The 21980-nt window shown below is 39.5% G+C and overlaps 2 protein-coding genes across 4 annotated transcripts in view; one reads left to right on the top strand and one right to left on the bottom strand.

Moving 5' to 3' along the window:
* The window catches only part of LOC119799189 (rho-related GTP-binding protein RhoA-C), a 15124-nt gene extending 8252 nt beyond the window's left edge, over nucleotides 1-6872 (bottom strand). The window contains exons 1-2 of the mRNA XM_038308992.1: nucleotides 6816-6872; nucleotides 4871-5026 (exon numbers count right to left, since the gene is read on the bottom strand). Of these exons, the coding sequence (XP_038164920.1) occupies nucleotides 4871-5026 (156 nt within the window). The 5' untranslated portion in view covers nucleotides 6816-6872. The remainder of the gene's footprint in view (nucleotides 1-4870; nucleotides 5027-6815) is intronic.
* A 4504-nt stretch (nucleotides 6873-11376) lies between these two features.
* Nucleotides 11377-21980, top strand: tpx2 (TPX2 microtubule nucleation factor). 3 transcript variants are annotated; one of them, XM_038308990.1, is made up of 17 exons: nucleotides 11377-11508; nucleotides 11779-11914; nucleotides 12271-12381; nucleotides 12483-12597; nucleotides 13337-13399; nucleotides 13480-13593; nucleotides 15340-15449; nucleotides 15523-15671; nucleotides 15878-16049; nucleotides 18696-18834; nucleotides 18911-19130; nucleotides 19239-19334; nucleotides 19418-19591; nucleotides 19667-19813; nucleotides 20383-20494; nucleotides 20764-20948; nucleotides 21667-21980. In XM_038308990.1, the coding sequence occupies exons 2-17, from the start codon at nucleotides 11806-11808 to the stop codon at nucleotides 21772-21774; spliced, it is 2124 nt and encodes a 707-aa protein (XP_038164918.1). In that variant the 5' UTR covers nucleotides 11377-11508; nucleotides 11779-11805; the 3' UTR covers nucleotides 21775-21980. The 3 variants fall into 3 exon arrangements, with proteins under 3 accessions (XP_038164918.1, XP_038164919.1, XP_038164917.1); XM_038308991.1 differs by having other exon boundaries at nucleotides 11387-11520; nucleotides 20782-20948; XM_038308989.1 differs by having other exon boundaries at nucleotides 11387-11520.

Here is a 21980-nt window from a genome sequence, read left to right as displayed (position 1 = left end):
GGTAGCATACAGACCCGTCACAGCTCCATTCCACGTAAAAGAACCAACATGGCTGAGTATAGTTGGGTTTAAGGGTGTACGAACAAAGCCAAACGGTAAAGAGAAAAGTCCAATATATGGAAAATGGCCTGTACTTATATAACACTTTTTCAAGTCAGAGGACTTGATCCAAGCGCTTTACACTACATTCAGTCATTCACACACTATTGGTGGCAAGCTACACTGTAGCCACAGCTGCCCAGGAGCTCACTGACAGAAGCAAGGCTGTCGTACACTATCGCCACCAGGCCCGCTGACCACCATCAGTAGGCAATGCGGGTGAAGTGTCTTGCTCAAGTACACAATGATACTGAAAGTCTGAGGTTGAACCGACAACCCATCCAAAGTCACTGCTGCCTACGGATATATATATACTGATAAACAGAGGTGAATGTGAGCAAACTTTTCATGGAAGCATCAACCAGTGTAGCTGGCCAATAAAAGGAGGAAACATAAGCCATCCAATATGCCATGGATTTGTTCTAATCGCTTCATCCTCTGCTTCTGTCTCCTTGAACCCAAGTCGGCCGCTCACACTGAGCCTGGTTCTAGAAGTTTCTTCCGGGAGTTTTTCCTCTCCACTGTCGCTACAAGCATGCTTAGTGTGAGGGATTGCCTTTGCTTCAATGAGTCGCAGCAGACGTCTGGTTTTTCTTAGATAGAAAACTTTGTGTAGGTGATTTTGCTCTAGGGTTGAAAGATTGGAAGGCACAGTTGGTGTTTATCACTGCAGCAATAAACACCAACTGTGCTTAAACGGTGTTCTGGAGTTCTAGAGTGTTGGCCAGAACACCACTTAGGCCAGGATTAAACTCAGGACCCGACGTTAGGATAAGGTTCGGCAGATAAAATAATGAAGAGACAAGCCAGGACCCCTTTAACTGTTCTGTATTCCAAACTGTATTACAGATCCTGATTCAATTGTACATGTGTGTTACGGTTTATCTGGGTAATGGTGTTTGGTTTCCGTTTCAGCTACCGAACTTCTCCAGCAGATATCAACAACACTGGTTACGACAATGACGTCATCACTGCCCTAACTACAGTGTGCTCTATGGGACAAAATTAACGCTAAACAAAAAACAAAATACAAAGAGTAGTTCTCGACATTAAAGTTAAACTACTTAAGAGTCTTTTGAACACTTTGGCTATGTTCACACTGCAGGCCTTGATGCTCAATTCCGATTTTTTTGTGAAATCCGATTTTTTTGCGTTGCCGTTCACATTTCCAAATATATGTGACTGGTATGTGATCTCCTGTGTGAACAGCAGACAAACAAAGCAAGTGTCCCGCATCCGCAGTAAAGGACGCAATGACGTCACAGGTCAGCGTGCTCTGTGTTTACAGAAGTAAACATGGATGGTAGTGACGGAGCGCATCTACCGATCTTTCCCAACCAAAAAAAACAATCTTTTTAAGTCTGGTAAACATAAATATTGCTCTCCGCATCATTGTCCACCATGGTTGTTGTTTTTCTTGCCGCTTCTTCATAGCAAGACCCAGAATAGTGACCTTTGTCGCAAAAACAAAAAGGGACAAAGAGCGCAGTTTATCAATCTCCTTAAAAAAAATAACTTCAGGAGAAAAATCTGATTTAGTAAAGTAGTGATCCTCTTTGAGCCAAACAAAAACAAAAATAACGAGGGGCAGACAGACCAGGTAAGTGCAGCATATTGCTCCCCTTTTTATGAATAAAAAGAAAGAAAAACTTGGATAAATTTCCCTTTCTGCCTCAGTCAGCATAGAAACCATTCCACTGTATTTATTGCTGCGTTTTTCTTTTCTTTAGACCAAGATCTCATTTAATTTTAATATAGTCATATGAACATCCTGGATCTGATCTGGTTTGAGATGCTGCACTCGTTAAGTTTGGCTTTGCTTTCTGGATCGTGCCGGTCGGTTTTCACCTTTTCATAATCTGTCCAAGTCAAATGTGGGAAATTGTCATAAAATTAGAAGTAAATAAAGTTGAAAAATAACGAGAATGAAGTCATCATACCACAAACCGTTTCAGAAAGAAAGCTTCGAGCTCCGACCAGTAGGGGTGTAATTCACACCCATCATGGCAATTCCATTCAGTATCAATTTCCTGACCCAACGATTCGATTATTTTCGATTATTCATGAATACACTACGATACGATTAGATCCGATTGTTTTTTTGTTTACCTTACAGGCTAGACAATGTTTCAAATTTGAAATAAATCAATGAAAGCTGTAATATAGTTATGTCTTTTAATTGAGAAACAAAAACAAATAACAAAAGTAGCAGAGCGATCCTCCACCTAGGCCTATGAAAAACTCATTCCCTGAGAAGTAACAATGTTTCTATGTTTACGCGAGTGTGTGTGCAAGCGGAAAGAGGGTTGTGGCTAAAGGAAGCGAGGTAGGAGGGCAGAATAGGTTTAGCGCCACGCAGCACAGGAGTCTGATTTACATCCAGGAGCAAATGAATAAATATAAATATAAATCGATGCTCTTGCAGACGTGTCGATGCATCAGATCGTCGGCTGTTGGAATCGATGCATCGATAGAAAACAATTATTATATACACCCCTACCAAACAGCAGATGACAGCCGACCAGCTCCACCAAACAGCAACCTGAGTCCACTTTCACATACTGCCCAATTTGATGCTGGTGCTAAAAGACTAAATATTTCCTTATTTGTCAAACTGATGCCAAAGTATAACTTCACAAGATGCTCGACATTCCTCATTTTAGGGAAGAAAATGTTTCATAAAAGAGTTGTCATAAAATACAACTTTATTCTCGTAATTTTATCACTTTATTCTCGTTGCAACTTTACTCTTTAAATTCTATTACTTTATTTTCATTATATTACGACCTTTTTCTAGAAATAAAAGAAAAAGAAATCTCTATCCTGGCCCTGATACTCCGTCGTATTTAGAAGATATGAGGCTGGGTGAATTTTTAGTAAAACAGGAGGGTGGATAGGATATTTTGACAGCTGCTTATATTCCACCATCTGCTGTTGCCAACACTGCCTGTGATGTCATCACCTTAGTTCTTGTTAAGCCCCAAATATGACACCCTATTGTGTTTTGGCAATGTGTGGAGATTTTAACCTTGCCCCACTCTCTGTTACACTTCAAATGTTTTCAGAGATTTTCAGCCGTTCTACCAGAGGAAACAAATGCTGGATTTGTTTTATGCAAATGACACTATGCAAGACCTCCTCTTAGCAAATCAGATCAAACCCTTGTTCTTTTCTGCTTGGCATATAAATGCCTTGCTCAGAGATAACCAATAATGAAGAGAAGTGTGAGGAGATAGTCACAGCTTTGTTTTTAGGCTACAGAATGGGATGCAAATGCAAAGTACATCTACAGCATGACCTGAGACTTCAAGTACAATTTAGATTCCTGTCATCTGCAGAAATACTCAGATGAGCCAGCAGTCAGTGCAGATTGCAGATTTCTAGAAACATGAGAAAATGGGGAAAAAAAACATGATTTCCATCACCGGAGGAGAAGATGGTAAAGTATAAATATCTCTGGACAGGATATGCTGGTGGTTAGGGCATTGCACCTGGGTACTAGAGGTTCTGAGTTCGAGCCCCACTCCCACAGACTGCCACTGTGGGTCCCCTTAAAGGAATAGTACACCCAAAACATGATTAGCCTTCATTTTCTACTCACCCCCATGCTGAACAACACTCTGGAGTACTTTTTTGATATCTCAAATGCATCTGGAGATCTGGGAGGCTTCTTGCTGTCTGCTGACATTCAAATAATGGAGGTCTATGGTGCCCGAGACAGAAAGGTCTATAAAACTCCACAAAAAACGTGTCAATATTCCTCCATACTGCTCGTCCAATGTATTCCAAGTGTCCTGAGTGGGTAGCATCCAGAATTTACTCGAAACGAAGTCATTTAGAATGTTTTTAGAGCATAAACAGTAGTGTATAGGATTTCCTGAAAGCGCGCACATGCGCGTTCACGACGCTACGGAAGGCGGCAGACCAAACCAGATGAAAGTGCGCATTCAGCGTCTGCTCTGCCAATAATGCAAGCGTAGAAGAAGAAATGTGCTGTTTACCTGTGCAAAGAAAGAAACAACGAAAGAAAAATGTCTCAGGACTTCAGTGTTGAGGAAGAGCATGAGTTCTTTGCCGAACTGAATGCGCTGGTTTGGTCTGCCGGCGTCCGTAGCGTCGCGAACGCGCATGTGCGCGCTTTCAGGAAATCCTATACACTACTGTTTATGCTCTAAAAACATTCTAAATGACTTCGTTTCGAGTAAATTCTGGATGCTACCCACTCAGGACACTTGGAATACATTGGACGAGCAGTATGGAGGAATATTGACACGTTTTTTGTGGACTTTTATGGACCTTTCTACCTCGGGCGCCATAGACCTCCATTATTTGAATGTCAGCAGACAGCAAGAAGCCTCCCAGATCTCCAGATGCATTTGAGATATCAAAAAAGTACTCCAGAGTGTTGTTCAGCATGGGGGTGAGTAGAAAATGAAGGCTAATCATGTTTTGGGTGTACTATTCCTTTAACCCCACACTGCTCCCCGGGTGCCGCACATTGTTAGCCCACTGCTCCCCAGGGGGATGGGTTAGATACAGAGAGCCCATTTTGTTGCTTTGTACTTGTGACAGTGTAATGACAATGAAGTTGAAGTCTATTCTATTTGATGTGCAACATAGAACTTGCCTCCAATTAAGGCCAAACACTACAATAACTCTTAGAAGAAAAGGATATAAGATACAGCAACTTCTAGTTTCCTTTTGGGATTAATCAAGTATTTTGAAAAATAACACAGAAAAATTCTACCACATCTGGAAAAAAGGAGCTCACCTGTTTACCATCGACCTCAATATCTGCAACATAGTTCTCAAACACAGTGGGAACGTAGACTTCAGGGAACTGATCTTTGCTGAACACTATGAGGAGACATGTCTTCCCACAAGCTCCATCACCTACTATCACCAGTTTCTTTCTGATTGCCGCCATCTGTAAGACAGGGATTTAAAGATGGTTATTACTACCAAGAGTATCATCCCCACCAAAGTTAAAAAAGGTACATAGAAGACACATTCCTTTGACTGAAACATAACTACCATAAAGGGCTCTGTATACTCCCGCAGCAGTGTGTCGCAGTTAGCTTGTCGCAGATATTTTTGATTTAAGTCCAATTTTGAAGCGTGGTCTGCGCTCTGTTATTCCACGCCACAACGTAAGAGGGCCAATCACAAACTAGCTAGGTTTGTGGGTGTGGGCATATCTGCTTTAACTGCAACACACACGCAGACGACCTAGTTTCTGAGCATAAACCAGGCTCAAGGGTCAGGGTTAAAAAAAAAAACAAGTTCAATTGACCTGATGAGTAAAAACAAACAAAAACCTATTTTGCATAATCGAGGATCTGAAAAAAATATTTTTGCCTAAACTTATGGTTTAACTATATTGACTTAACAAAAATGGAATTTAACCTGAATGTATTGCTGTTTAAAGGCAGAACATCCTCTATTTCCAGTTGTAAAGATATTCCTTCAATTACGCCTCTGACCTTTGGTTTTCAGTGTAGACTGATCTACATAGATTACTCCAGAAGTTAAGCTTTTTATACAATAGTTGTTCCTGTTTTTACAGAGCAACTAGTTCCTGAAGTTTGACAGGGAATTTTTCCTCTCAACTGTCGCTGCAGGCATGCTTAGTGTGAGGGATCGCCTTCAAGTTAATGAGACCATGCAATCAACTGGTTTTCCTTAGATAGAAAAATTTGAAACAGTTTGACGGTATGATCTGGTGAACTATAAAGTGCCTTGAGATGACATGTGTTATGAATTAGAAGCATATAAATAAACTAAATGAATTGACCTACAGCCACAATCTTGATATAATTTAATTCATTTTCTGATATTGTTACCATGCAAGCCTTTGGAAATCTCTAACTAAGGGGGGGGGGGGGGGGGGGGGGGAATTCATAGAAAATGAGGATTTGAGAGATCCATAATTTTAGAAAACCAGGAGAAACTTAAAGTACTTAAAAGAGCCACAGGTTTTCTATGGCTAAAGGGGGAACACAAAATCATCAGATCTATGACATTAGAAATATATATTTGAAGTAAAATGCAGCAATCATGGCTGCTACTAATATGTGAAAAAGGAATTTCAACTGCACGAAAACAAAGTCTAAAGACAATTTACAAACACGTTTTCCTTAAAAAATAAGTTAAGCTGGTGGAAATTTATATAATTCTGAAAATTACTCTGTGAATGTAAAGCCAATTCAAGTCAATGGCAGTTTCTCTGTTAGGCCTACTGGATATATGAGCTCTAATAGGTTTGACAATCGAGCTGTAGTTATAATTTTTTGCAAACATAATTAACCAGTTTTTAATATTGACCAATTAAGCCGTTTGGCGCAACAAAAACGAATCAATCGCTCTTTTAATCGATGCTTCTCTATTGTATTGTCTCTATTTAAAAGGACAAGATGAACTTACAGCTTCCATTAAAGTGAAAAGTTTTAACAAACCTGAATCCGACTAAAACTTTTGTTAATATTTCTGAAATATGCTCTTTACGGAAGTGTCAGGCAATCACAAGAAGCTAACTGTGTTAGCCTGTTAACTTTGAATAGTTGTTCGTGGGATGTTGACCTTTTCCTGAAGCGAAAACAAGCAAACTTAAACGCATCTGAGACCAGATAATGACCCGATATACAACGAGTCTGGGCGAAGAGCGTTTCTGATCTGTTAATTATGAAGAATTCGATGGTTTTAGGTGAGATACTCGCCTTTCTGTAGTTTTCCTGTTGGACACAACAGTCCCGCCCCGGTGACTGCGTAATGAAATGCCCCGCCCATAACCTGGACCCCGAACCAATGGCACACAAGGAAATCTGAAGTGACAGGTGTATTTACCAATCATGAGCACTAATTCGCAGCAGCAAGTTTTTCCTCTATCCAAACGACATTTATATTATTTTTACACTCAAACCTTTTCGCTTCCGTACTAAAACTGAGGGTAGATTTTACTATTTGAGATTAACATCTGGAAGCCTTAAAGTGTTGTACTGACATTGTAAATCACAGCAGTTTGTGGTATACTGGAGTGCAAACTAGATCTAAACGTTCAGGTTAGTCTTACATTGAACTAAATCTAGATTAGATTAGATTAGATTAGATTAGATTAGATTAGATTAGATTAGATTAGATTAGATTAGATTAGATTAGATTAGATTAGATTAGATTAGATTAGATTAGTGTGGGGGATTGTATTTGAGTCAATGAGTCAATGCAATCAACTGGTTTTCCTTAGATAGAAAACTTTGTATCAATTTGACTGTATGATCTGGTTGAACTGTAAAGTGCCTTGAGATGACATGTGTTGTGAATTTGGCGCTATATAAATAAACTGAATTGAATTGAATTAGATTAGATTAGATTAGATTAGATTAGATTAGATTAGATTAGATTAGATTAGATTAAATGCGAGTTATTTAATAAAAAAAGCAAAATGCTGCTTAATATCTTATCATGGTTTAGGAGAATCAGAATAATTAAACAAATCTATTTAATATGACCCAGAATGACCAACTGATATAAACTTTATGGTCAAATAACTAATTTACCAAACTCTTCATCTTGTGCAATGTTGCCAGATATAGGATATTTCATACTACAATGACTGATTGCTAACCTCTAAAGTCCCTTGATGTGGCACAGTTCGACTCCATCATATGGCCAAGTTGATTCATTAACACAATAACTCAATTATCATGTTTACATGCAATGGTCACATGTCAGTTGTGCTGTTATTCATCACATTGAGATATAATCTGCCCTGCAGATATTATGCATTGCTGCAATCTTCTGTACACATGTTTTTAAGTTGCTGGTGCAATGATTCCTCATTTGGTGTCCTGCACTCCTAACCCTGCACGTTTTTTTGGGCCATCATCACTAGACCTTGCTGACTTGTCTCCATAGACAAGTCAGGTTGCTATTTAGGTGTTTGGAAAAAGGAACCTAAGGCCAACTCCACTGACTGCTCAGTGTCAGGGTTTTTCATGTCTAACAGAAATATTACCCTTGAGGTTTAAGAAAGATAAAGGGGTGAAGGACGCTATGACTGTCAAAGCAGAGGAGGTCTTACCTTTAACTTCTGTCTCTGTCGTTAAAGGGAATTGTTGGCCTGGCTGAATAAGCGAGGTCTTCTGTTCCCCTGTAAAGGGATGGGGGTTGCGATTATAGCGGGAAGGGATAGCGCATTTCAGTAGCAAGACAATTCAAAATGCTGTACATGAGAAAAAAAGAAAAGCACATTGAAGTGGCATAGAAGCAACATAAATAATTAAAGAGAATATTGGTGAAAACAAGATAAAATGATAGAAAAAGAGAATATCGGTCTGAAAACCTAGCTAGTTATATTTAGATAGCACTGTCAAAAGCCGCACTAAACAAGAAAATTTTTAATCTTAACTTCAAGCAACTTAGATTTTTAGTGTTTTGACACTTTTCTTTATGTTTATTTCAGATTAGTGAGATCTAAACACTGCTTTTCCATGGTTGGTTCTACTTCTAGGTATACAAAGTAGATTTATGGCAGAAGTCCTAAGACGTCTGGGTGGTTGATTCACTGACAATGGATGTGTTTTGGAGCTAAGCCATTTAGTTATAAGGTACTAATAAAGTATTTCAAAGTCTATAACCTGAGCTATAAAAAGCCAATTGTAGGACCTTATAGGTTGGGTAATGTGCTCCACTTTCTTAGTTTTAGTGAGGCAGCAGCGTTCTAGTTCAGCTTCAGCTCTCTGATCGAGTTTTAGCAGAAACAAACAGCTTAAATTCTTGGAATTCCTGCTGATTTTGAGACAGCCATTCCTAAGAAGGAAAAAATTATTTCAACTACCAAAACTGAAATCTGAGTTAAGATTAGCCTGCTTCTTTTCCTCCTTTCTCAACAGGAGCTTTTTCCTGTCTTCCCTTGTCCTTAACATGTAGGTAAAGTGTTCAGCCTTAAACCTAACAGCTTGATCCTTTCATTCACACCACTTTCTTTCACACCACTGCGTGCTGTATTCATCTGTCAACTGGCCCTCCCTTCACAAAATTAACTAGTTCATCTTTATTTACAAGACCCTTCTCGGCCGTAACTACCTTCTTTAGGTCACCTGCTGCAGCCAAAGCCTGTCACTTACAACACCTGTCACTTCATCTACAGTTACTTATTCCCAAAATCAGCACTACTTTTGATCTTATTTCTTTCCACTCTGCAAAATAATATGCTCTGCAAAATATTCTTGAACTAGATAGACTAATGTCAATTTCATACTTCAAAACAATTATATCATCCTTGTTCACAGATACTTGCAGCTGCCTCTCTACATAGTTGTGTTTGGGTTTTCTGTTGTGTTTTAAATTGTATTTTATATATGTATTATTAATGTATGGTATTTATTTGAGCCCTACCTCCATTTTCCTAAGTGGTTACTTCACTTGTCATTGTAAATAAGAACTTGTTCCTAATGAAAAATAAAGGAATAAAAAAATTTTTTCATACAAACAAAAAGTGGTATAATATATATATATATATATATATATATATATATATATATATATATATATATATATATATATATATATATATATATATATATATATATATATATATACATATATATAATTTATTTGTTTATTTATTTTTATTTTTTTTGCCTTGATTAAATATTGAAAATATCTATATTCTGTTTGGCCTTGTGTGCCGGTCTGTGCCTCGGGCTCTATTATTTTTTTATTTTGTTTTTTTTTTTATTGCAAAGAAAAGAACATACAAGAACACTATAGAACATTATTAATTACAAACAGATACAACATCAAAGTGCTTTATAAAACAGAGCAATTTTACAATGTCAAAATCAAATCTGTGCTCGAGGGTTGCAAATCTTTAAGGGCAGTTATGATTTTAATGGCTTTAGCATTTGAACTGAATTCTAAGGATTCTATATAGATATTAATAGAAGATAATAAAATCTGGAAATTAGGTTTTTGTTGTAAATATTTGGAGGTGTGTATAAGATATTTACCATAAATAATAAAAAAAAAATTAACAACATATAAGAATTATGTTTTTACATGTTCACATTTCTCCATCCCAAACAAAACATCCTTATCTGTTAAAGTAATATGGAGATTTCTTTGATGAAAAAAAAGTGACATATCTCTCCAAAATATTTTTGTATAATTAATTCAATTCAATTCAATTCAGTTTATTTATATAGCGCCAAATTCACAACACATGTCATCTCAAGGCACTTTACAGTTCAACCAGATCATACAGTCAAATTGATACAAAGTTTTCTATCTAAGGAAAACCAGTTGATTGCATTGACTCATTGACTCAAATACAATCCCCCACACTAAGCATGCTTGTAGCGACAGTGGAGAGGAAAAACTCCCTTTTAACAGGAAGAAACCTCCAGCAGAACCAGGCTCAGTGTGAGCGGCCATCTGCCGAGGCCGACTGGGGTTCAAGGAGACAGAAGCAGAGATACAAAAAGCAGCTGTAAAAGGCGGCCCCGTCCAGGAAACACACAGCCAGGCAGACGAGCTCCAAGGCAGCTCCCATGCCAGAGGACGAAGAGAGCACATCCACTCAGTCACGGTCAGAGAAACAGGACCACACTGGAAAACAGGCCGATCTCCAACATCTATTAACAAGGGTGTTGATAGAAGCAGCACAGCTGATGTTTTTTTCCAGGATGACGTCACAGCCAAACAGGAACAGACGAGGCAAAGCTACAATCCCATTAACAATTACAATCCCAAAAAAGATGAATAAGCTTTTCTTCATTATTTTTACAAAAAGTACACATTGGGTCCAAATCCCATTTATATCTCTTTATCAAAAATGCATTAACAGGATAAACATTATGAATAATTTTATAAGAAATTTCTCTTATTTTGTTGTTTATTAAGTATTTTTAAGGAGCAACCAAGTCCACTTCCAATTTATATTTTAAAAAATGTTAAATACATTTTACACAATTGAGTGAATTTGATGTGTAGGGAAAGATGATAAAAGCTTTGATGACGGATTGCGTCAAACACAACAGCATATTCTTTAGGGGTAACAGGAAATTGGAAAAGTAACATAGAGTCAGAATAAGAAAATAAATGGCCATTTGGATTTAATAATTGGATTACAAGTAATATTCTCTTATCAAACCGATTTCTATAAAAGATTCCTCGGGCTCTATTATTATTATTGTCGTCTATGGGCAGACCCATCAAACGCTACGCTACGTATCACGTGTTTGTATTAGCAAATAAGTGTCGAGTTGATGGCTACGCGGGCAGCCATTGGCCGGTTCAAAGTAGAGCAGTCTTTTTAAACGTTAACGTTGAGCCCTACAACGGTCGCTGTGCTTTTAGTTATTGGGGAACAAATCAACACTGTGGGTCAGCGGAGGAGCGCGGTGTGTTCAGGTTCGGCAATAGGTACATTCTGTTCCACAGATTTGCTATTTTTAAGGATATTCTAGCCCAGCTATGCGTTACTTGAACGGTGGAGTTAGCTTTAGGCGGTAATTTGAGTTGCATTTTTGTCGTTTTTGAATGTCTTCTACTTTTCCTTTGGTAACCGAAGGGGGAGGTTAAGGCGTTTAGAACCACTTTTGTTATTGACCAAGTTATACCGATTTCATTTTCAATATTGGGCATATCGAAAAGGATTGAAATTTTTTGCATTTGTTTTAGACTAGCTGTTGAAGCTGATTCGTTATAATGGCCGACAATGACTCTGTGGATGCTTCTGGGGTCTATGACTTCGACGCCCCATCCCATGTTGACTTCATCGAGCTTTTAGACGCAGAAACCGACGATCAGTGGTTTGGTAAGTTTCTAATATTTGGCCTAATCAAACGTCTGGGTTTAGTTTACTAAACCCTTTTTCCTTTTATTTCTCGTCCTTTTGTTTTTAAAATTGGCCACTTCCTGTTTGAGCCGAGCTAAATTGCAGGACTGTTAAACTGCATGGATTATTGAACTGAGAAAAGGACATTAAATGACTTGGTGATAAGTTTTTGTATGAATGGAAATTATTTCTCTAGGTAAAGAAAAACCCTTTACAGAAAACGTTGTGTAAAAGCAGTGGTTATAATTCTTCCAGTTTTAATTTGCTTCTCCTGAAAGATAAAAGTATTAGGAAACCATGACATCACTGTGTTAACTTTTTTATTTTTTCTACAGAAAAACAAGCTAAGGGAGCAGATGCTAGCCCTGCCAGATCAGAGCAGCAGTTAATGGAGACTGCTCCTTCTGAGGCGTATGAGAACCAAGCAGAGGAAGATGTGGAATCTGGTTAGTGTGTCTATGTTTCTGAATACAGGGTTATACTTTTATCTCTTAGTAATAAATAATAACCTCTCTGAGACTCATGTGGACTGATCACTCTGTTTTAGGTCACAGCCAAACCAGTGATCCCCCATCAAATATTGTCACCTCATGGGGTGAACCTCAGAAATCTATCAGGTCAAAGAGAAGCCACGCTAATGAACACCCTACACAGCCTGGCAGGTACAGTATTCACTAGATTTTATGAAATGATTATTCGATTTGTCTTAGATTTAATGTGAAAGGTAGCGATGGATCCAACAACATTTGGACAGGAAGGTGAAAGAGAACATTTTAACCAGTCACTGAATACTGTATATTGGCAATAAACCACATCTCTATAAAACTTTTAGACATTTATGTTTATTCCTGTTTAATTTGGTCCCATTAAGAGAATTGCATTTTAAATTTTGTCATTGTGTCATCCTTTTCCTCTCGGTTATCACTCAGCTTATCTGAATTAAAGTTCATTTCAAATTGACTTTTAGTTTATTTACTGTTTTTACTGTACTTATTGTTTTCAAATTACGATTTAAAAACCTAGTTCACAAGCATCCTCATTCACATTTTCCCCTAAAAATTTTTATGTTATGATATATGTTTAGATTTGTTGGCTGCATTTAAAAATATCAAACATATTTTCAGTTTAAACGTAGATATGAAATACAATATAACTTACAATGATTTAAGTTATATCATTGTATTAGGTCATGAAATCAATTCAGTTTAGTCTGTCAAGCTGCATGTAGTGTCTTTAAATGTCCAGCAGGTGTCAGTATTCTGTGAGACAGTATCAACAGTGTATCAATACAGTTTAGCAATGTGTGGAAACCCTATAAGATGCCTTTATTAACCAATCACTAGTGAAAGGACTTAACTGTAAACGGTAATAAAACTTACAAAATTGTATTTTATATCTTAGGGTTTCAAAGCGTAAAGAGATGACTTGTACTTCTCCTGCTCCTCCGTTCAAGAAATCAAAAGGGTAAGTAAATGACTGAAATCAAGCTGACTCACTAGACCTCAAAGTTCTTAGGTTTTATTCTTGATTTCTAATTGTTCTAGGAATCCTGTTGCTCCAAAATCCAAAACTGGCCAACTGCCTTGCAGAGCCAGTTTTCGTAGGAGTGAGAGGCTGAGTTCAAAGATGACTCAAAAAGCCCCCTCCACACAACAAGGGTGAGTCTGAAACCAGAGAGCAGCATCCGTCCACTTGCCTTTTGGTATTTGTTGATTACACACACACCTTTTTAATTTCTGTGGACTTGATGAAAAGACTCACTGCATCCGATAGAGAATTGGCTCTAATCTCAGCTAAAGTCACAATAACTGGATATCGACCCCCATCCATGACGCTCATATTTTGGAATATGCCACTTAGTTCTACCCTTTAATTCTGATAATGTCATAATTGTAATAACGTTGGAAATTTTTCTGAAGTCTTGATCAATGAAGTTTTGGAACGTAAAGAATATTTTAATACCGGTATGTAGTAAAATCATGTCAAGAAATGTCTCGTCTTCTGCTTCATCCGGGTCACGGGGGGCCAGAAGCTTCAGCAGAGCCTCCAGACTTTCCCTCTTTGCAGACACGACCTACAGCTCTGCTGGGGGAACCCAGAGACATAGACCCACCAGCGTCTCCTGGGCCCTGTCCTGCTGGAACGGGCTTTGAACGCCTCATGAGGGAAGAGTTTAGAAATAAATGCTTTTCAAATAGCATTTCTTTGCTAAACATTTGTCACCTACAAGGTCACCTTACAAATCAAAGTCATGACTCTCTTGTGGTGACGATGATTTCCATTTTCAAAGTATTAAATTAATTCATGACGTCTTCATTACATGAGTATCAAATAAAGATCCATTTAATAATTAAAATAATTATTGAACCTCTTCAGTGTTTGAAAATTTGAGATGGAAAACACAGACATTGCTGTAAAGGCTTCAGAGAGCCTGTTCAGAATATCTAACTGGTTCCAGTGAATAGTATTCACTTTAGCCCCATTTACACTGCCCTCTGAAAATCGATCCATGCTGCGCTCAGTTCCTTAAAGGAATAGTACACCCAAAACATGATTAGCCGGCTTCCGTAGGCTCGTGATCGCGCAGGTGCACGCTTTCAGGAAATCCTATACACTACTGTTTATGCTCTAAAAACATTCTAAATGACTTCGTTTCGAGTAAATTATGGATGCTACCCACTCAGGACACTTGGAATACATTGGACGAGCAGTATGTAGGAATATTGACACGTTTTTTTGTGGACTTTTATGGACCTTTCTGTCTCGGGCGCCATAGACCTCCATTATTTGAATGTCAGCAGACAGCAAGAAGCCTCCCAGATCTCCAGATGCATTTGAGATATCAAAAAAGTACTCCAGAGTGTTGTTCAGCATGGGGGTGAGTAGAAAATGAAGGCTAATCATGTTTTGGGTGTACTATTCCTTTAAGACCAAGTGACTATCCACGGTACTACTGATCTGTAGAGGGAAACAAGCAAGTCAACATGGCGGCGCCCAAAACTTTCAGGAAGTTTGCGGAGAGTCAAGCGAAGAAGGCAGCCTTTGGTGAATTTACTTGACAGATTCGACTTTTGGGAAGTTAATAAGACAAACTATAGTGTAATCAGGGCTTACAGACCTAAGAAGGAACAAAAGACGTTGAGGTTCATCACACTACTAAGCAGACTAACTACTAATCACTGGAAATCGTATGTCACGGTAGGGAAGCTAGTATTTTTATGGATGTCTGAAATTTCATGATCACACATGAATTGGTACCATGTTAGCGCGGTTTGGTTGTGTCTGGCGTGGTCCGGTTAAGTTCCTTAACATTTACACCCAATAGTTCTCTCCATTATCGTGTTTCGGATCAATCTTAGCACAGTTTCAACAGGGTAGAGTAAATGGGGCATTTTTCTTCCCAGGTTGAGCAAATCTGAAGAGCTGGAGTTGGAGCACATCAGAAGCCTTCAGAGGGAGGTGACCCTGCATCGCAAGAAAAACGAGGCCAGCTACAAAGCTGCTCTTGCTGGCAGTGAGTAAAAAAACAACTGTGCTGCTGCTGACAGCAACTGCTGGGGAAATATTAAACTCTTGTCTCTTTATAGAACCACCACCAAAGAAAATCGCTCTGTCTACAACCGTGCCTAAGGACTTCCACTTCAACACAGACTCCCGCATTAAAGCACCTGCCTCATCAGGCACGTCGCACAAGGAGGTGGACTTCGTACATCAGCTACGCCGGCCCACATCCCCCGTAAGTCACTCCCACATCAACCAGCTGTGGCTCAAGCTAAATAATGACCTGGCTGTTCAGGACATTTCTGATCACTGTAGTTCATGTTAAAAAGCTCCTCAATAACTAATGAAAGTTCCTCAGTTGGTTTGTTTGAAGCTACAGGCTGATATATCAGACTATGCTAAGATTTAAACTATTTTAATCTTTTTGTTTCTTGTTCTAAGATGAAGGCCAGAAAAGGAGCCACGGTACCCAAACCATTTAACCTGTCTTCAGGCCACAAGAATAGGAAGGAGGAGCCTGGGAATTACGTTCCTATGGCTCAGCAGATAGAGCAGTTTGAGAAGAGGACCCCCACCCGCTACCACATGTGCAGCCGCAAAACTCAAGAGAGAGGTGAGGCTGATGCACAACACAGCTTGGCATAACTTTAGGATTGTTTCTAGTTTGTGATTAAATGTGCTGAAGCTTGGAGCAGAAATGTTCTGGTTGCCGTGTTGGTGTTGAAAACATGGGGCGTTTCTCAATTCACGAGAACGCGAGTACGTACTGGCTTTCCCTTGAAGTTCGTTCTTGGCGAGAACGCAGGAAGATCGGACTTGACGAGAACGCGGGCACACAAGCACGTATATGTATTGGAACAGAAGCGTACTCGTGACGTCACCACATGCAACGTTCTTTAGCATTTCTTTAACAGTCAAAACTATTTATTCCCTACACAAAACATTTTGAAAACAATATTTTTAATTTCTAAAGCTTAAAAAACTAAAAAAATTACCAAACCGCAAAAAACCACCATCAGAACGAGCAGTAGTTCACACATAACTAGACCGAGAGAAGTGCACTACAGACGGGGTAAATTTAGCCCTGGCTGCGGTTACCCTCGGAGGTCTGCTGGTCACTCTGGTCCGCTCAACGTCGGACTTTTTTTTTTTTATTTCGCACTAACTCTGTAAACAGGCCACACAGGGAGGCTTCAATGTATAATGTTATCGCCTCAAACGATTTCAAAACGTACTTTTGAAGAACAACAGCAGCAGAAAAGGGAATGTTTAACTTAACACTGTGAGCGCTGTCTGGAATCAAGCTGCGGCCGCGGGGCATTCTGGGGAAGCGGTCAGTCTGAAGAACGCACAAGTCTGCTCTGATGCATGCTCGATAAAGAGGGCGGGGTGAGAACAACATCCGGGGATTTGATGCGTTCTCGATCTGGCGTTCTCGAGAATTGGAACAGTACTCCAGCTGAGGCTGATGACGTACCACGAGCACACGAGAACGCATATTGAGAAACGCCCTCGGTCTTCATCAGTGTTCAGGGTTTCCATGGGTCATTAAAAGTCATTGAATTATTATTTTTTATAGTGAGGCCTTAATTGCCATTAAAGTTCATTAAATGTATTTATTGTGGCATTTAAAATGCTTTATTTGAAAAAAATTTATAAAAACAATTTTGTCAGACATATTTCAAACAAATTCAAGCGAATTTCAACAAAAGTGGTTGGTAAACGAGGAATTCGATACATGGCTGCAGCCTGTCGACGGGTACATGTTGGTAGCACTAAAATTATTTCTAAGAGCATTAAATTTTAGTTATTTATTCCTGTATAAACCCTGAGTGTTCCTGTCAAAGATGGAATTGTTTTCCAAACTTCAGATGTATCACTTACTCCACACACCTTAATCAGATAGTTGGAGTCAGGTGATCTGAAGAAAAGACTCAGTTTAAAGTTGCAGAACACCTCTGGAAACGTCTGGACATCCTGACTTGAATAAATTGGTGATTAACCGGCTTGCTATCGATCCATGTGTGTCAACTAGACTCTACAGAAAACGTGTCTCAAATCAGAAGGTCGTCAAATCAGCTGTAATGTATTGTTTCATATCTTCGTTTGAATTGAGAAAAAAAATCTTTAGATGCAATACACAAATCTGAAAATTTAAGTGAACATGTGAATAAGGATGTTTGTGGATTAGAATTAATTTGAAATGACTACAGTAAGAGCAGCAAACTAAGAGTCAAAATCACTTTCGATTCAGAAAAGGTGAATAATAACTGAGAAAATGTATGAAATCAAAATGGTCCCACTTGGCTGAAGCCTCTCGATGCTGCTCCATATTTATTTTTTATGACAAACTTCAAAATAAATAAATAAATATATATATATATATAAATATAAATTTATTTTTTTTTTTTTTGCAGATGCGTTGCTTTAACAGTTTAGTGCCTCAGTCAGTTCATAACAGCTCCTGTATCGTTCAAGCGCCTTTCATAAAACTATAAGCACACCTTCAGCGTTTTGCTGTTGGAGCTTGACATGTGCAACACATCGGTGTTTCTGGAACTATCACTTTTAAATAAAATGCATGTTCTCATTTTAAATGAATGAATGAAAGGCATCTGCACTGTGATGGACTTTTCCTACCAAATCTGAACCAGACTGCATGTTGAGAGCTAATGCTAGAGGACTTTTATTTTCTTCTCTTCGTTCCCCAATTTTTTTTTGTCACAGCCAGTCTTATTTTAGATCATCATCATCATCCCTGCTCTGATTACAGGTTTAGCTGAGGTTCTTTTTTAGTGTAGTTTTTCTGATGTATGAAGATACACCCTTCTATTGTAAGTGGATTTCAGACTGCAGGCTGCAGAGGAATGAATGCCATCATTAGCTGGTGCATTGTAACAGTGATGCATGTAAAAGGTGCTGTACAGGCCACCCGGAAGAAAAAGTCTTAGTATTAGTGGTATAGGTTCAGTTAGAAACGAGTTCTTCACATAATTGGCTTACCTCTTCGGTTTGGGCCTTTTAAAAGAAATTTATTTACACAGGAGAGTTTTCAGCCGCTTGGCAAACAAAAGATGCCTTCCCAGTGACCGACATTAAGTAAAGGAGCATGCATTCTTTATCAATGGATGGGATTCAAACCGACAAGGCAGCCCCTGTGTGCCCTGCAGCCCTGGCAGCCAAAGACTATTTCTTGCATCCAGTCTTTTGTCGAAAGCGGTGTCAGTAATTTTCCAACTCTCTCCTGGAAATATTCCAGGGCCTTCTCAGGTGAAGAGTCAGCACCTGCATATCACACAGCCCCACTCGCCCCAGCTGATGACCCGTCAGAGAAGCCGACCTACTACTGTGAAGAGCAGTGCAGAGCTGGAAGCAGAGGAGCTGGAAAAAATCCAGAAGTAAGGACATTTTGCTGAATGAAGCTTATTTAAGGGAATTCTGGCGGTGCTTCATGTTGACTTGATGTGTTCATAGGTTTAGAATCAAAGCCTTAGAGCTCAACAAAAAGATCCTAGAAGGTGCTGAGGAGCTGAAGAAGCCCCCTGTGAAGGAGCCCACTGTACCTGAAGGCTTTGAGTTGGAGATAGAGAAGCGGCTCCAGGAAAGACAGGTCCACAAGAAGCCGCAGGATGGTGAGAAGCCCAACAGTTTTAAAGCAAAGCCTCTGCCTAAAAAGGTCCTGGATGGCGTGGTGGTGAGTCCTATCACAGTTTTATTCAGAGCTTGATCCTGTTTAACATTTCTATGATGGCTTCATGTTGTCCTAGAGTGGGAACTAAACTAGATGTTTTCCTGTTGGCAGGGCTTACCAGAGAAGAAAGTGATGTATCCAACTGTACCAGAATCTCCTGCATTCGCCCTGAAGAACAGAGTTCGTATGGAACGTAAAGTTGAGGAGGTAGGGAGCTATCTCCTTGTTTGGTTCTCCTCATTGACAGACGGTACTTTAACTTCCATGACTTTTCTCATTTTGTTGCTCAGGAGAAACCACCTTCACCGGTCAAAGCTGTCTCAGTTCCCCACTTTGGCATTCCATTCCAGCCTCAGCTCCCTGAGAGCCACCATGTGGAGGTGTGTCCTTTCTCATTTGAGCAGAGGGACAAAGAAAGACAGGCTCTAAAGGAGAAAAGGCTGGCGGAGCTGCAGAATGAAGAGGTGGGCTTCCAGTAATCCACAAGTGTCACACTTCTGAGTCCTAGCAGCTCATTTTCTCCACCCGTCTGCTTCCAGGTGCCACAGTTCAAGGCTCAGCCACTCCCAGACTTCAACACAGTGGTCCTTCCTGAGAAGAAGAAGCCTGAACCGACCAAACCTGAACCCTTCAGACTCCAGATTGATGAGCGAGGGGCAGCGAGGCACAGGCAGTGGGAGCAGATGGTAGGACAGGATTCACTATAGGGGCTAAACTAGGGCTGAAATGATTCATCAAATTAATTGATTATTGGAGTAATTCTAAACAGGAGTTTAGAAACTTTATAATATATGAACATTTAAGTTCTTTAAGGAAGCTTTGGCTATCCAGTTATTAATTGATTGGTAGAAGAAAATAACCAACAGATTTGCAAAATAATCATTAGTTGCAGTTAGTGGCGAGGGAGAAGGAAACTAGCACGCCATCTTGGATTACACTGCTCCCTGTTATCAAACCCACCAGTAAACCACAACCTGGGGCTGCGATGAGGACCTGTACAAAAAAGTAAAGTTTTTACTATTGCCAAAATGTACTGCAGTAGCCATGTTTCATCCCATAGAGGCCAGAAGACTGGTTAGGTGTAAATGACAAAACTGGGGAAGGCTTAACGTTGGCATGGAAACTGTCTAAATTGCTCTTTAAAAAAACAGTGGCCTCCTTAAGGCCATTGAGTATATTTTATCTGTAAGAAGGTTGATTTGGTTCCTCTTAGTATTCTGAATAGAGTCTAATGGGTGACTCTTGTGTCCTACAGTTGAAGGAGGAGCAGAAACAACAGGAGGAGGCAGCCGTATTCAAAGCCAGGCCCAACACGGTCGTTCACAAAGAACCGTTCCGACCCAAAAAGGAGAACCGGACGATAATGGGTGAGACTAGAAGGCAATCTATCCTATAGTGTTACCATGCTGTTTGGGGCAAACTGGGAATATAGGCAGTGGTCTAAATATCCCAGAAGTTGCTGCCATTTGATTGTCTTCCTTTTGCAAAAAATTAACTTGTAAGGAAATGTATAGGCACCCTGATCACATGTTCTGAAGAGTGCTCCCTCTTTACTGAGGCTGAAGCACTCTTCAGTAGTGTCACTCACTTTATTTTTGTTGTCTCACCATCATTCCTCTGGACACCTCCTGAGAAGACATTAATTCTTCTACAGTGGTGGAGCCCTTTGCATTGGCTACGGAGCGCAGAGCCCAAGAGTGGCAGGAGTATGAGCGCCTGATCGCTGAGAAGGAGGCTCTAAGGGCGCGCATGGAGGCTGAGCAGAGACTAGAGGAGGAGCAGAGGGAAAGGGAGGAGATCGCCAGGCTGCGGCAAGAACAGGTGAAGTCCAGTTTGGATTCGTTTTTATGCTGCCTGAAAGGACCCTAAATGTTATGAACTCCAGAGCAGCTGCAGTGAGGGATTGCATTCCAGTCATTGAGTCGATGCAATCAACTGGTTTTCCTTAGATAGAAAACTTTGAATCCCTTTGACTGTAAAGTGCCTTGAGATGACGTGTGTTATGAATTGGCACTATAGAAATAAACTGTATTGAATTTACCTCCTATACTTGATGAAGACAGAGCTCCAGGAGATTCTGTTTCTATTCTGAAACCCTGAATCGGGAAGTTTTGGGATTAAAGCCTGTTGAAGCATTCAGACTTATATCGCTTAAACCATAAAGTGTTCTGAATACCATTAGGTCTAGGCAATAAATCAATATAATAAATTAATGTAGACGTCAATTGAAAATGTGTCCAAATATGGATGGTTGTGCATTTTGAAGTCTGACTCTCTGGATGCTCTGATCTTTTTCTTGCAAAGTGGCTTTGCTTTGAGTGAGAAAGTTGTTTTTCACTGTAATAGTCCACCTAACCACCGGGGCAGTCAGTTCACAGGATTATGGTCCCAGTGTAGCCTTTCCTGGCTTTTCAGGTCAAACCAGTGGAGTTGAACACCTTTGTTATATGTTAAATGTTTTTATGCTAACAAATCATTAGAATGTGTCATGATTGGTGATGTTCAGCTCCTGTTTGACAGCTTTGCATCTTCTCTTCAGGTCCACAAAGCTCAGCCCATCAGACGCTACAGACGAGTTGCTGTGAAGAAGAGCGAAGTTCCCCTCACAGTCCCGGAGTCGCCCAACTTCTCCAAACGTTTCCGCTAACAAGCAGTGAAGGTTTTACTGGGCCAAATATTTGTTTTTATTTTTTGTAATAAAGTGGTTGTTACTTTGATATGCTACTGCAATGCGTTACTACAATGATAGTTTAGCTCATCTTCTCTCAGCCTCAACGGATGTTTCAGCTTCCTTATAATAAGTGTTTTGTTAAATGTCTGAGGTTCTTTTAATTAAAATTCTGTAAAATCTCA

The sequence above is a fragment of the Cyprinodon tularosa genome, unplaced genomic scaffold (assembly GCF_016077235.1).
Source record: "Cyprinodon tularosa strain WSP-4 unplaced genomic scaffold, ASM1607723v1 ctg652, whole genome shotgun sequence".
NCBI classification, from domain to species: Eukaryota; Metazoa; Chordata; class Actinopteri; order Cyprinodontiformes; family Cyprinodontidae; genus Cyprinodon; species Cyprinodon tularosa.
Note: the sequence above shows the minus strand (reverse complement) of the source record. Positions and strands in the feature narration are given on the sequence as shown.

What these genes read in the sequence shown, in the direction of transcription:
- tpx2 (XM_038308990.1), top strand. Translation starts at nt 11,806, where the DNA reads ATGGCCGACAATGACTCTGTGGATGCTTCTGGGGTCTATGACTTCGAC. An exon ending in GAGCTGGAAAAAATCCAGAA is followed by an intron (nt 18,835 to 18,910) that starts GTAAGGACATTT and finishes ATGTGTTCATAG; the next exon opens with GTTTAGAATCAAAGCCTTAG. An exon ending in CCAGGCTGCGGCAAGAACAG is followed by an intron (nt 20,949 to 21,666) that starts GTGAAGTCCAGT and finishes TCTTCTCTTCAG; the next exon opens with GTCCACAAAGCTCAGCCCAT.